The following is a 14,415-nucleotide window of genomic DNA, read 5'->3' as shown; positions in this document are numbered from 1 at the left end:
CTGATGATAGCGAAGGCACAGAGATCAAGCCTTGCCAAAACTGCATCTTACATAAAATGTCTGCAGAGCTAATACCTTTTGGAATCTGTTTCTCCAACTGACCATTTCACTTCAGGGTTTTGAGTAGGATTCAGGCTCCTTATATTGCAGATGGGATGATCTTTCTCTAATATTTTGGGCTTGAGAAAGCTAAAGGGAACGAGCACCACAAGCTTAGCGATGCCATTACGAAGCTGATGAAAGGTTTTGACACAAATAGTAGATCAGGACTCAGGAGGCAACTTCACAAGTCCAAATATTGTGAAAAAAATGTACTGTTATTATGAATCTATTTCAAGGCTAATAAAGGTTTAAGACAGACCTAAATGCTGCCTTGCCATTTCTCACTATAAATGCCATGTACAATTACATAATGAATCCACTCTAACCCTTTTTATGTGGCAGTTCCAAAAAGAAGCCTTTAAACTCCATTAGGGATAAATTTATTTTCTTAAGCCAAGTGTTAACACCAATAAATGGAGGATTTACAAGTAATCCCTAAAAGCAGACAGGCAGAAATTACCAATCATGCTACAACCTTTTAACTTAGCATTTTATTTAATCTCACTTGTATAATAGGGCAATTTAAAGGGTGTAATGTTTTAAAATATGAAATACAACATATTGTCCCTGATATATAAAGCAAACTTTCTGGATTGTATATTCAAACAAATGTTTTGGGTTTTGTTTTGTTTTGTTTTGTTTTTCAGAATAGTCACTGAAAGTGACTAAATAAACACCTATTCAATCAATACTGCCATTTCTCAAAAATATTTTGTACCTACCACATATCTGTGAACTTATTTAAAGGTAGTTTATAAGCTATGTCCTTTCTATGTACAAATAGACATTACATTGAGAAAACATCCATTTACTCATAGGCCAAAAACAGTACAATGAATAGGCTATGTATGGTAAGATTCTTTTTGTCTGTATAACTGCTCACTGGTGGCCCAGAAACCTAGAACTCCATTCTCTTTCCTGGATTCCATAGAAGTCTGGTTAATGAGATTTCTTTGTTAAGTATTCTTTAGAAAAAAGAAATCAAGACTTAAAGACAGAATTTATATTACTGCAAATCATAATAGCTAGTTTGTGGTGATTTGTATTACCATGTTGTATCATAAATTATAAAAGTATATGCCCTTTAGAAAAATGGATTCCTTTGCTCAACCATTATACTCTAAAAATAAAAACCAACATTTACATACAAACAAAATGAAAGTGGCAACATACAAAATCTCAACTGATCAAAGCAGAATGAAAGGCCATAAAATCAATAAGGAAATGCATCTCATATAATTAGCAGTTAATGTTTATGACAAATTTTAATCAAGGGCAATAGGACCACTTAAGAAAAATGAAAAAGCAGATAACAAACTTTATACAAAGAGTCAAAGATTCAAACATTCCGAACTTGTTTTCATCAGTCAGAAATTCTAGTCTACCAAGTACTGAGACAGATGGCTGATGTCACAAAAGTGCCACTGACATCTTCATACTCCAACTTCACTGATAAATGAGGAAGCTGTTTACAAATCAATCTGTGCTTTTAGGCTCAACACCATTCAGCTACCTCTAAATGTATCCCCTTTCAATATTTTATTATACAATTCGTAAGAGACAATTAAAAACATTATTCTTAAGCCCACCGAACATAAAAAAACCACTATTAACATTTTAATGTATTAAAACGGTCACTTGCTATAGCTTCTTTAAGACATCTTCCTTTTTTATTCCCCTTTTTCCTTCTACTTACTAAACATTTCAGTAGTGAATTACCCTGATTACTGTCATACCCCCACCAAGGAAACATCTTTCTGAAGGAGCACAGTGATGTTCTGGAACGGAAAATCTCTTTAGCGCCCTGGTGAGGCATCCCACTCCTTTAAATATAGGCCCAGCCCACCTGCTGCTGGCCTGGAGTGATGGGATTACCATGGAAACCATTTCCAGTGTGGAATGTGTCCTGCAAACATCACTTACTGTGCCGGGCATATGACTTCTCTCGTTCTTCCCATTCTGAGAGCTCCCATTCTTGAGTTTCTTTTTTTTTTTGGCTGTTTCTTTGTGTTCTTTCTGTTTGTTTTGTACTTCGATGAGAATAGAAATAAAGCTGTTTTTCACTTCCTTTTCAAACTCCAGTTCATCTCGCAGGGCCAACTGCTGCACCAGCTCTTCAGAGTACTCCTTAATGGCGGTCTCAATTTCTTCTAGTAGTTCATTTAACTCAGATACTGACAGCCTTTTTACTCCTATGACCAAAAGCAAAGCACCGCAGATACTAAGACAAAAATGTTTCAAGCAAACACAACAGGGTGTTTTATACCAAAGAGCAAATCACATTCTAAGTAATTAAATTGTTTGTGATCTCAGAATCTTAAAACTTCTGATGGGCAGGTGTTAAGTAGAGAAAGGTAGGCAAAATTATGTCTCAAATGGCTGAGAAAGAAGTAGAACAAAATTTTTACTTGTCTAAATCAATCATCCCATGAACAAATACTTCAGTCAAGGCTTATACAAGGAAAAGAACAAACACGAAAGCCAAGGGAATACAGAAACTACTTGCTCACAAGAAACTGTAAGCAATTTAGCAGGGTTCTGGCACACTTCTGAAGAGAGAAGTCCACTTGAAAAAATTAAATACATATTTAGTCACGTACGTCTCAATGTGTGAATTTTATTGAGTTCTGAATATTCCCTGAAACCCTATTTTAGTTGTTTTTTTTTTCTCAGCACTTCTCTACATGTGATACAGGACATCATTTAAGTTCTAACCCCCATTACCTCAGAATGTGACTACATCTGGAGGAGGGTCTTCGAAGAGATAATTAAGTTAAAATGAAGTCATTACGGTGGGCCCCAATCCAATGTAACAGATGCCCTCAAAAATAAGATTAGAACACAGATATGCATAGACAAAAGTCCACGTGAGGACAGAGAGAAGACAGACATCTGCAAGCCAAGGAGAAAGGCATCAGAAGAAACCAAACCTACTGACACCTTGATCTCGAACTTGTAGCCTCCAGAACTGTCAGGGGACAAATTTCCATTGTTTCAGCCCCTTAGCCTTTGGTACTTTGTTACAGCAGCTAGGGCTGACTAATACAGGATTCAAAGGTGAATATGACACAGTCCCTGAGCAACGATGAAAATATGTCTTGAGTATTACTGGAGGACCAGGGCAGGACATGCAACCTGGCCTGGGAGAATCAAAGATTTCTGGAGATAGTCACACCGTATGTTTGAGGTATACAAAAAGGACAAAGACCATTGATTTAAGTAGTTTCTTACTTTCTTCATAACTGCTTGTGCTAAACCTCTTAAGAGTTTGAATTTCCTGGGAAAGCATCGAAAGCCGATCTGACGGTGTGGGCGTTTCATCATCTTCTGGGTCTGGTGATTCCTGCATCATTTCTTCAATTTCTTCAATAACCTTCCAAAATATACATACTACTGTTAATCACATCTACATAGGAAAAATGATCCGTCTGTAACATGGCGCTCACCTGAGTCACGCAGAGAAATGCACTACATTCTCCACTAACCAACAGTGTGCAGGAGTAGGTGTTCTGAATAATCTAATTTTGACTGTAAGAGTGAACATGGTTTATCTAAAAAAATTTACAATATACTAAATAAGAAATTAAATAGAATATGATTTAATATGTCCATCATGATTCAGTAGTAGGCCCTATCAGATCTTGCAACATCTGAGAAATTTTGCTATAAACACATGAAGTATAATTTACTTTAGACATACCAGAACCAGATCATAGTTCTAAATAAAAGCAAATGACAGAAAATTTACCACATACCACAAGCAAGTGCTCAATCTAAAGCCATTTAATCAAACTGACACAAAATTTAGGAAAAAACAACAGTAAAAACTCTTATATAGAGAGCAAGAAATTACCTCTTTGGCAGCAAAATTTTCCTTTAACAGCAGAAAAGAAATTTTGTATGTTAATTCAATGAAAGATAAAGGAATATTCAAAAGTTGCTTAAAATATAAAGTGTAAAGAAAGAGGGAAAAGCTGCACAAAAGCAGGGAATCTACTGTCATACATAATGTTGCTCAAATTTTACAACGGCATCTTGTCCTATTCTAGAGTCCAAAAGCTGAGGATCTAGAACTCAGAGAAAATTTAAGGAAAAGTGGAAAAATTACTCAACAGTTAGAAAAACAGACATAAGAGTTTAAAAAAAAAACTATTAGAAAAAATACATGAATCAGTAAGCTTAACATATAACACCTGTACCAAGGAAAAAACAAAAGTAAACCTGAAGGAGGTAGTCGTTATGTTAATTAGCAAGATTTTCCAAAACAGGCATTGTAAAACAGTAGGAGGAGGCACTGATGTAAGCTACAGAATCTATTTCTCTTAAGTCTTAAAAGCAGGGATAGATAGCTTATGGCATTCAGGCAGATTACTGAGGAGTCAATGACTTCTCGGTGTCTCATGTTCCCTGCACTATCATGCTCTATCTACCCCACTCAGCCCTCTAACCTATTATCTTGCTTTTTAAGCATTTTACTCTCTCCAGGCCTAGAATATGACAACCACAAATATGACTAAGGAGCAACAAAATGACACAGATTTAATGTACTCCTCCCAACTTTACCAAACTATATCTCTTTACTGACCTTGTTTTTCCAGCCTAAAAATATAATGTAGAATTCACAGTCCAAGTAGCCATGGAACATTTAATCAGGAAGAAGTTCTTGCATCACATTTTGACAATACAACAGAAGTGGGAAGAGTATTCAGAAAATGAGAAAGCTGATTCAACTGGGTTTAAATGAATACAGGGTTGACATTATTAGAGCATTCCATAGGAATAATGCTCACTTCTTTTGCAAGTTCACAATATGCACATCTAATAAGTCCTTATGATTTTTACATAGGGTTTAGAGAAACTAGACAATTTCTACACAGATATATTATAGTTTGCCCATGTCTGGCTAAATTTAAAGAAGAAAATTCATAATATTTTTTCTGATTTTAGTGTAAGCAATAACCTTCCCTTAGTAACTTGGTGTAATTTTAACAGTGCTTATCTTGGAAAATTGCCTTATTGGAAAATCTTCCCAACTAACATAATCCCATCTGCTTCAGATTACATAGACTCCCTTCTCTTCTCCACGGAGGGGCTAACAAACCAGAAAATACAGGAAAAACAAGTAGATTCCAACAACACATCACTTGTTGCCAAAATAAGGAATCGTTTTTCAGCTGGAGGTTCCCTTCTTTTCATTGGTGAATTTCTCCTTTGTACCTGATCTGCAGTGAAGAGGGGCTCATCGTTAACACAGGACACGATGATTGAATGCATGTCCAGCTGTTCTCTCAACTCCTCGTCGTCGGACGTGTCAAAGAGCAAGCTGTCACTTATCTAAAACCAAATAACCTACTGTTAAAAGCTGGACCTGATCACAACAAAGTCAAAGTGTCTGGGTAAACAAGACTACATACAGAAGGGCACATCTGCTGAGAACTTTCCCTCCAAAGGGAGAAATTATAATAATTGCTCTGTACCTGGCAGTGTGTGAAGTACCTTACACATTCACCTCAAACAGGAATGAGAGGAATATAGAATAAATACGAAATTGCTAACATGTGCTGCAAGCATCTCCTATTGCCCAGTACAGATACATACTTAACTGTTTTTTCCATGAAGAGTGCTATAAAAGCTGACTGGTAAGTACAAAAATATAGGGCATTTGTTAGAAAGCTGTAGGGAAGATAGCAAATAGAGGAGGAAAACAGGCAGGGTAGGCAGCAAATGTTATTTAGTTAACAAGCTAATAGTAAGATTGGTATATATTAAAATTCCACAGAAAACAAAGTTAGTTACCTGCGAACTAACTTCTGACATTCAGGGTGAAGGGTAACTCCCTGACAGATGGCCACTGTCCGTGAGGGGTACACTTAGCCCTTCCAGCTAAACATCACTTCTTCTAAAAGCAGAATATTTCTGGATTCCAAAAACATCTTTAAATCTAATTGTGCTGGAGATTTTCCATTTGCCTCACCTCCAGGAGGCTGACCTTTATAGACTACATCAGAGGATGCCCTTGAGTCTGGCTTCTAGTTGGGTTAAACACCACTGGCAAACACTAGAAGGAGACTGGAAGGTGGGAGGGTGAGGGTTGGGCACTTATTCTGCTTTCTGTGTCTCTCTGCCAGACTGCCAAAGGCAGTATCTCCCATCAAGCAGACTTCTCCCCTATAGCTACTCTCTCCAGGTTCTGATAGCTTCTTCTTTCCCTGCTTACCTCTTCATTCCAAGGGGTGCTAGTACTGCTTGTTATTGCCAGCCCCGGGGTACCACACCGGGCCTAGTTGGTGTCCCTTAGCCCTGCCTACACCAGTATAAACAGCTCCTTAACGACGACTTAGAGTTTAGTACTAGAATTGTAAAAACCTTACCTAGAAAACTCAGCAGATTAAAATGGACAAGTGAGCATCCAACTATTTAACGTGATGTGACTTCAGATGATGACTAGAAGTGAAATTAAAACTCCATTCCTCAGGAAAGAGTAGCACACATTGGGTTCACAAATAAATGGCAGCAAGGAAATACGTAAGAAGCCACTAGGTACTTCTCTTAGTATACAATTTTAAAAATAGTAGTTTACCTAGGAAAATTATTTTATTTACCAATGCAGAGGATATATATATATATAATTGAGGATTCAAGTGAGTATTGTAGGTCTCTACTTCCACCCTAGTTCCTCACACGGGAGCATCCAAAGTTTAATGGTGAAGAGAGCCCACTGTGAGAAACCTGCAAGTGAGATGAGCAAAGGAACACTGGTGTGGTGCCTTTCATAACATTAGGCTGAGAGAGGAGCTACATGAGCTCTCCGAGGTCTATCTATTTCCACACAGTACAATTCCATGCTGTACCACAGTGATGACATAATTTCTAATTCTATTTCTCGCTGCACCATCGGCCTAGGAAATGCTTGGCCGTGGCCTTCAACACATCATCATGAAACATCAGAACACTGTGAGAGAAAAAGAACATAAAGTTTCCAGAGAGAAAAACCATCATATTAAAAGGGTCGGGAATCAAAATGTCACTTGAATTCTCAACAGCAACAACAGAAGCTGGAAAACAATCAATGTAATTTCGTGTTTCAATTAATTCCACCCTAGAATCCTATATCCAGCTAAACTAACAATTAGGTGGGGGCTTAGAAGAAAGATATTTTCAGATATTCAAATTCTCAGAGATTTAACTCTTATGCACCCTTTCTCAGAAAGCTACTGCAGAATATGCTCCATTAAAACCAGGAGGAAACCCAAGAAGAAAGTAGACAAAATATCTAATACAAGAAAGAGGTGAATGGTACTCTTGTAATGATAGTGAAGATCCCACGAGGATGGCTGTGAAGCTAACTAGAGAATAACCGGTTCAGAACTGTTAATTGCAGAGGGCATCAAGAAAAGCCTGAGAGGGAGAAATGCAGAGAGGAGAAAGATTATACAGTATATTTCAATTACTAAAATGAATTTTATGGCTCTGTTGAGGCTGCATTAGTGAGCTCATGATAACCTAAATAAACCACGAAAAGGCAATTATTATTACCTTAAGGAAGAAGAATTACAAGAGAAAATTTAATCATACTATACTAAAATGGGTCAACTTTGAATATTTAAATAGTCAATATAAACGATGATTAACCAAATATTTTGATATGATTATATTGGGAAGATAAGGGAAGGTTAAGTTGTTGTGAAGGTTATGTTGCTGTGGTTGGACGGAGCACCATGAGAGAGCTAAACTTTCACTGGGTAGAAAGTAAATGGATAAAGTCTAAAACTGAAAAATAAAATCAAGTAAATTGACATGAAGATGTTGTGTTAGAAGAAACGGTTGAAGTAGTCGAAAGTGGTTGCATCCGGTAAGTGGAAATCAGGATGGGGTAAGCAGGGCTGAGGCTGCTTTTTCATGTTAAGTTCTATAGTTCTAAGCTTACTTTTTAAACTATGACAGTTATCCTTTTAATAAGGAGAAAGGGCAAGAGATTAGGCTTTTGATGAGAAAGGATGTCAGATTTCAAGACTGGAGAAATAGGGATGAAAAATTCCACAATATGATCATAAGGGTGTATGGATAATACAGAGTAGACCTAACAATTACCTTCACTGAGTCTTAAATTTCAATACACACCCCAAATCACTCTTCTATGTTGTAATTTGAGGACCATGGTTTTATTTTTCTCCTTAGAGACAAGTTTTAATTTGAAATTACTCCTAAGGAAGATGTTATTACATTCTTCCTGTTTCTACTCTTGAAGATTTAAAGATACATAAACAAAGTCCAAGTCCTTGAAAAAAAAAATGCTCACGATAGGAAGAAGAAAATGGCATAGGAGATGTTCCGAAGGCAACATGACTTAGGAGCATTCTATCACATAAGCATGATCAAGAAAGGCACTGGATTTAGAACGGGTTTACAGCTATTGCCAAAACACATGACTGATACCAGTAAGCCATTAGAATAAATTTCCATGACAACAGAAATAATGACCCCAGATCATCTTTCCAGAGAGGGAGCCAAGCCCATTCCCCACAGAGATGGCATATGCTAAGGGCTGAATCCCTTTCGAGGCTCTGAAAACTAACCTTGGCTGTCATGGGTATCATTATTCACTCTCCCATTCGGCATCAATGTGCCGTCTCTCTGCCACGCATTCCCAAATCACTCCTTCCTGTGCCAGGGTTAGATACACAGCTGGTGGTGCTGTTCCCCTCTATAAAACTAAAGCTGCCTCAAATGGAAAAAAATGTGCCCATGGAAGAATTTGGACTGTCCTTGATGCCTTACTCTAGAAAAGGCCCAACAAAGTTAGAAGTGTGACAGCTTAAATATCAATGGAAGAAAAATTAAAAACTGAAATCCAGCAAACTGCGGTTTTCTTGAATGTCTTTCTCATCCTAACGCAAAAGAAATTTCTTCTCCCTTTGTCAAAATAATTTCCTATAGACTTTTATAATTGGAATAATCTAAAGAATGCTTCCAGAAGGTAAATTCTGCACAGTTCGGTTATGGAAAGAACAGAGCACACAGTTAGCAATAGTAATAAAATAACTTTCTCAGGTTAAAAAATTAATATTTAAAAAGTAAATTATATTCTATATGTAATAGAATAACATGGTTGCTTCTAACATAGTTCCTTGTTACCCATTTGTTCTTCAGGAACTTAATAAGTGCTACTCACTCCCAAGGAATAGCTCTAAATTTAGTTCTATTCATCACCTGTGTAGTTGTATCAAGATAGATAGATGACAGATCATCACTTGTTCATTTTAATCTGAGTTTTCCAGGTAAGGCTTTTACAGTGAGTACTAGGACTAAACTCCAAGTCATTAGTAATCACTATTCTGACTATTCCATTGTCTGCCATTGAAAACAATAGTCAAAAGGCAGAAAAAGGGACTTCCCAAAAGGCAATCTAAGAACAATACGAGGTATACATGTTATTCAATGAAACTGGATTAGAGTGTCCCCTTCATGCAGCTAATGTGTTTCCCTTTGAAACTATGAAAAGACCATTTCGATGCTATTTTTTTCATATGTCAAAATTACTCACTGCGTAGCTATTGTTGATTCGGCACTATGTTAAATAATATAGAAAATATATATATTTTTAAATGCCTTTCCATTATGGTCTCTAACAAGATTCATTCATTCGCTCAACATCTGTCTTAGTACTCACTACATGCCAGGCACAGTGGTAGTTACTAAAAAGACAAATAAAAAGACACGTACCAGGAAGTCACAATCTAACCATAGACCCAGAAACATGATTAGTAAGAGAACACAATAGTGATCTGAGATACAAAAGTGCTGTAGGGACTAGCACCCAGGAGTCAATGGGGCTAAATTCTATGGGACTGATAAGTCCTGTAAGGTTTGCGTGTGCGCGCGCGCGCGCACGCACGCACGCACGCACGCACACACACACACACACACACACACCACCCACCCCACCCCCCCCTGCCCAGAGTAACCAATTTCCACAGAAAGGAGTGCATTTTCCTTCCATGCTAGAATTTAGGCCATGGCTAACTGACCATCTGCCAGACATGCTGTAGATGGGTACTCCCCCCATGTGAGAGGTTGGATTACGTGTCCTTTAAAGTCCCTTCCAACTCTAAAATTGTATAATTCCATGAGATCAGCAAAGGCTAAAATAGTAATAGGAAGCTTCAGAGAGGAAGGGAAAGTTGAACTAAGCTCAAAATGATAGCTAAGAGCTAAATAAACAGAAGACAGAGCATAGGATGATTTTGTTTTATTCCTTTTCACTACAGGTATGTCAAGTTAGTCTGCGAAACAGCCTAACAGGGTTAATAACTGGAGCAAACAGTAAAAATTCTGTATCTACTAGAATATTAGGAAACATAGTCAGAATTCTATATTTTACTAGAAAATAGGCAGCAAGCTTTTCTGAATCACATTTAAGAAAATAATTTTCCTATGCTGTACACCTGAAATAAACTATTAAATGTCAACTGTGACTGAAAAATCAAAAACGGGGGCAGGGGAGAGTGGTAGGAAGTGAAGGGGAAGATGAGGTTCAAACTTCCAGGTATAAGTCATGGGGATGTTGTGTACAGCATAGGGAATAAGAGAAAACTCATTTTCACAAAATGTTAATACTATTTAAAATACAGACAGCCCTACTACATTAAACTCCCAGTATTTACAAGAATTAAAATGCCTTTTAAAGGTTCCCAATATTCACAGGAATACATAGTCTCTGAGCACCACATCATGTCCAGCAAGTCCTTAAATTCATCAGAAAGTTAACTGTTGATATTCTAGTATCCCTAATACACTCATGTGCTGCAGAACAAAACTTTTGTAACAACACACCACGGTGGTCCCATAAGATTATAATGGAGCTGAAAAATTCCTATCGCCCAGTAACGTCAGAATGCAATGCATTACTCAAGGTGTTTGTGGTGATGCTATGTAAACAAACCTACTGTGCTGCCAGTCATATAAAAGTATAGCACATACAATTAATTATGGTATGTAATACCTGATTATGATAATAAATGACTATTGTACTGGTTTATGTATTTACTATCCTATACTTTTTATCATTACTTTAGATGGTACTCTTTCTACTCATAAAAAAAGTTTGCTGTAAAACTCTCTGCCATGTCAGCCCGGCAGAGGTCTCACACATCTCACGTTTACTGTGCCTCTTGATTGAATCATTTTCTCGTGATTGATTTAATCACATATTTTATACAGTGACATGCCATACAGGCTTGTAGCCTAGGAGCAATAGGCTATGCCATATAACTAGGTGTGTAGTAGGCTATGCCATTTAGGTTTGTGTAAGTGCACTCTATGTTTGCACAGATGAAATCGCCTAACGATGCATTTTTCAGGACGTAACCCCATCACTATAGAGCGTGTCTATATATTTAAACATAGGCTAGGATTCTCACCAAGTACTCTCAACACATCAAAGCTATGTTATTTAAGGTGTAAAAAATGCTGGTCATTGACATTCATATACAGGTGATAGAAATTTAGATAAACAAAAACGGGAGCATGTGCTGATGCAGAATTAGAGAAATGTGCTAGCAAGTTGATTATGGCAATAGCGGGCCACTCTAATTGCTATAAGCTTGGAAATAAAAGGCAACTCAATAGAAATGCTACTTTTTAGTTTCATTATCAGAATCAGTTATTGAGAAACAACTGGTTCTTTTCTAACTTACCCCTTTTTCTGACAGGTTCAGAGTAAGCAAATGCAAGGTCCTGGTGTGAGATGACTTCCAGTCCACAGGCATTACATTTCCATAATTATCTGTCAGGGCATTCCAAATCCTTAAAAAGAAGAAAACCACAATCCACAACAATTAACAATCTATATGTCCTTCATTAAACAAATACCCAGTATTATAGTAAAAGAACAAAAAAATACCAAAGCAAAAAAAAAAAAAAAAATATATATATATATATATATAGTTTCTCAGAAAAACATCAACAAAGTAGAGTCTCCTAAACAAGACTAAATGAAAATTACACAATTGGGCTGATAAGTCCTAAGGAGAGGTGAAGGGAAGTGGAAAAAAGGTTGATAGCTGACACTTCCACTGTGCTAAGTGCGAGACATTATTCTAAACAATTTACATATATTAACTCATTTAATTCTCAAAAACAGTATTATGAAGAACCATTATTATCCCCACTTTACAGATGAGGAAACAAAAGCACAGGGAGGTTAACCAATGTTTCCAGAGCCACACCAGCAGTAAACATGCTGTGCTTCATACTTCTTTGCCTTCCACAACTTTCAAACTTACAGACCATTTCATAGAGTAAATTTCTAACCAAAGGTTTGTTATCCTTTCTAGAGAAAGTTTTCAGTTGCAATGTGAATTCAGAGTTTAATATCTAATTTGTAATATAACAGGCTAAGAACTAAGACTGATAAAATAAAAAGGAAAAGAAGGGGAGTTCACAATATAATGCACACAGGTTATATCCAATGCAGCTTTCCCGCTCTATTATCAAACAGCATTTGGGGGAGGCAACAGAGCACTTGACGAAATTTTGGGAAACACACTCTCATCTCCATTCTCCCTCAAACAATGAGTCTTTGGCCATGTCCTTTAACCTCTCTACATATTAGCCAACCTTCTATAAAATGAGAGGCTTGAACAAGAAAAACAGGCATTCCTTCTAGCTCTATTACTCTAAGCATTAGCTAAAGTATTGAAAAAGGTCACGAACCACACCAGATAAAAACAGCAAAGTCCAATTGCATTACTAAAACTCTGGTTTCAGTACTAAAGTAATAATCAGCATAATAAACATGACATTGTATGAAAAAAAAAAAAGTTCAGGATATGAGATGAAATTTGATTGGGGTAAGTAAAGTTAAATACTACACATAGAAGTACACACATATATGTCATTAAAAAAATGAAATTATTAACAGGAATCTAATTGAGAATGCGCCATTAAATAATTGGGTAGGGTTTTTTCCCAAGTATGTAAGCCATTAGGATACAAAAGCAAGACCACTAGGGGCATAAAAATAATGTAAGCCTCGAAATAAAGCAGCAACATACTGGACTTAATGAATTGGAATTTGGTGCAAGAGATGAAGCAATGGGACAACTGCCAAAAACATAAAATCCTAACATGATGTTTGGCTTTGGACCACACATGAGCCTTAATCAAAATGTGACCTCAAAGGCTCTAGAAAACTGGTTTACCCAGCAAATCTCCTATATGCATGGTTCTTTCCTAGCCCCTCTCTGTTGGAAACATAATCTCTCCTTAAATGCCAACATGCTTGAATTGAAGGCAACACTTCTAGACTGCTAAACTTCCTGGGATTCTAGCCCATACCTTCCTGGGTAAATGATTTTCATATACTGAATAACTGACTATACACCTAACCCTAAATAGAAACTCAAGTAGGATATTCTAGTAGGTGAAGACAGCCCAGAGTTTTGGGGACTGCTTGTTTGTCCCTTCTTAAATGAGGCTGTAATAATAGGACAGATGGAGTAGCCTACTTTACCTAAAAGTGTGCCTAAATTTGATCTTCCAAGAAAAGGAAGGACAGAAAAAGTGACTGCGACTGAATTGGACCTTCCAAGAAAGGGAAGGACAATCAAGAATCCTCTATCATCTCCACCAAGGTCAGAACAATTACAGTTGAAAGTAGGACCCACTAAAGTGAAAGATTCCTAGAATTTTCCAGTCAAGATTTGAATTGCCTTTATCTTTATCATAACATACTACATCCAGTCATAAACAACTGGCAAGACAGCTCTTTTCCAAGGAGGTCAAAGTCCTGCCGACGCTGAATTCTACAAAAGACCCTTCTAAAGTAAAACCTTAGCAGAGAAGTACAATCTCTGTATAGAACCAAAACTAAAACTAGGACTCAGAGAAGTTAAAGTGCCCTAAGGTAAGGCAATATCTAAGTGAAAGAATTCTCAACCCTCTCTGGTGACAGCAGGAATGGCTCCTATATAGCAAGAGAGCAGATTTATGCAATAGAAAGGGGATAAGAGTGGTGACAGGCCCCGGTCCTAGCCCTGGAAAAAAGATTTTTTTATGCATTTTCAAATAAAGCGACTCGCATTACCAACATAACATCTACTAAAAACCATTATCAAGAGTAACATTTTAAGTTTAGGCTAAAATACACTACTCTCCAGACAGTATAGACAAAGAAAAACTAAGGAATTTTATATGTGTACAAACTACTAATCTGTTTTGAGAAAAGACTCTTGATGAACCCAAATACATAATAATTTTAAAATCTAGAACATGTCCTAGGTCTAGTGATTCAGAGTATGTGAATTACATAAT

At 37.0% G+C, this 14,415-nt stretch overlaps 1 protein-coding gene across 2 annotated transcripts in view; it reads right to left on the bottom strand.

Moving 5' to 3' along the window:
- Window positions 1-14,415, bottom strand: part of FEZ2 (fasciculation and elongation protein zeta 2) — a 38,412-nt gene that overhangs the window by 21,917 nt on the left and 2,080 nt on the right. For both annotated transcript variants that reach the window (XM_011372092.1, XM_011372093.2), the window contains exons 2-5: window positions 11,799-11,907; window positions 5,320-5,436; window positions 3,334-3,475; window positions 2,026-2,294 (exon numbers count right to left, since the gene is read on the bottom strand). In XM_011372092.1, coding sequence (XP_011370394.1) covers window positions 2,026-2,294; window positions 3,334-3,475; window positions 5,320-5,436; window positions 11,799-11,907 — 637 coding nt within the window. The remainder of the gene's footprint in view (window positions 1-2,025; window positions 2,295-3,333; window positions 3,476-5,319; window positions 5,437-11,798; window positions 11,908-14,415) is intronic.

Source organism: Pteropus vampyrus, unplaced genomic scaffold, assembly GCF_000151845.1.
Source record: "Pteropus vampyrus isolate Shadow unplaced genomic scaffold, Pvam_2.0 Scaffold200, whole genome shotgun sequence".
NCBI classification, from domain to species: domain Eukaryota; kingdom Metazoa; phylum Chordata; class Mammalia; order Chiroptera; family Pteropodidae; genus Pteropus; species Pteropus vampyrus.
Note: the sequence above shows the minus strand (reverse complement) of the source record. Positions and strands in the feature narration are given on the sequence as shown.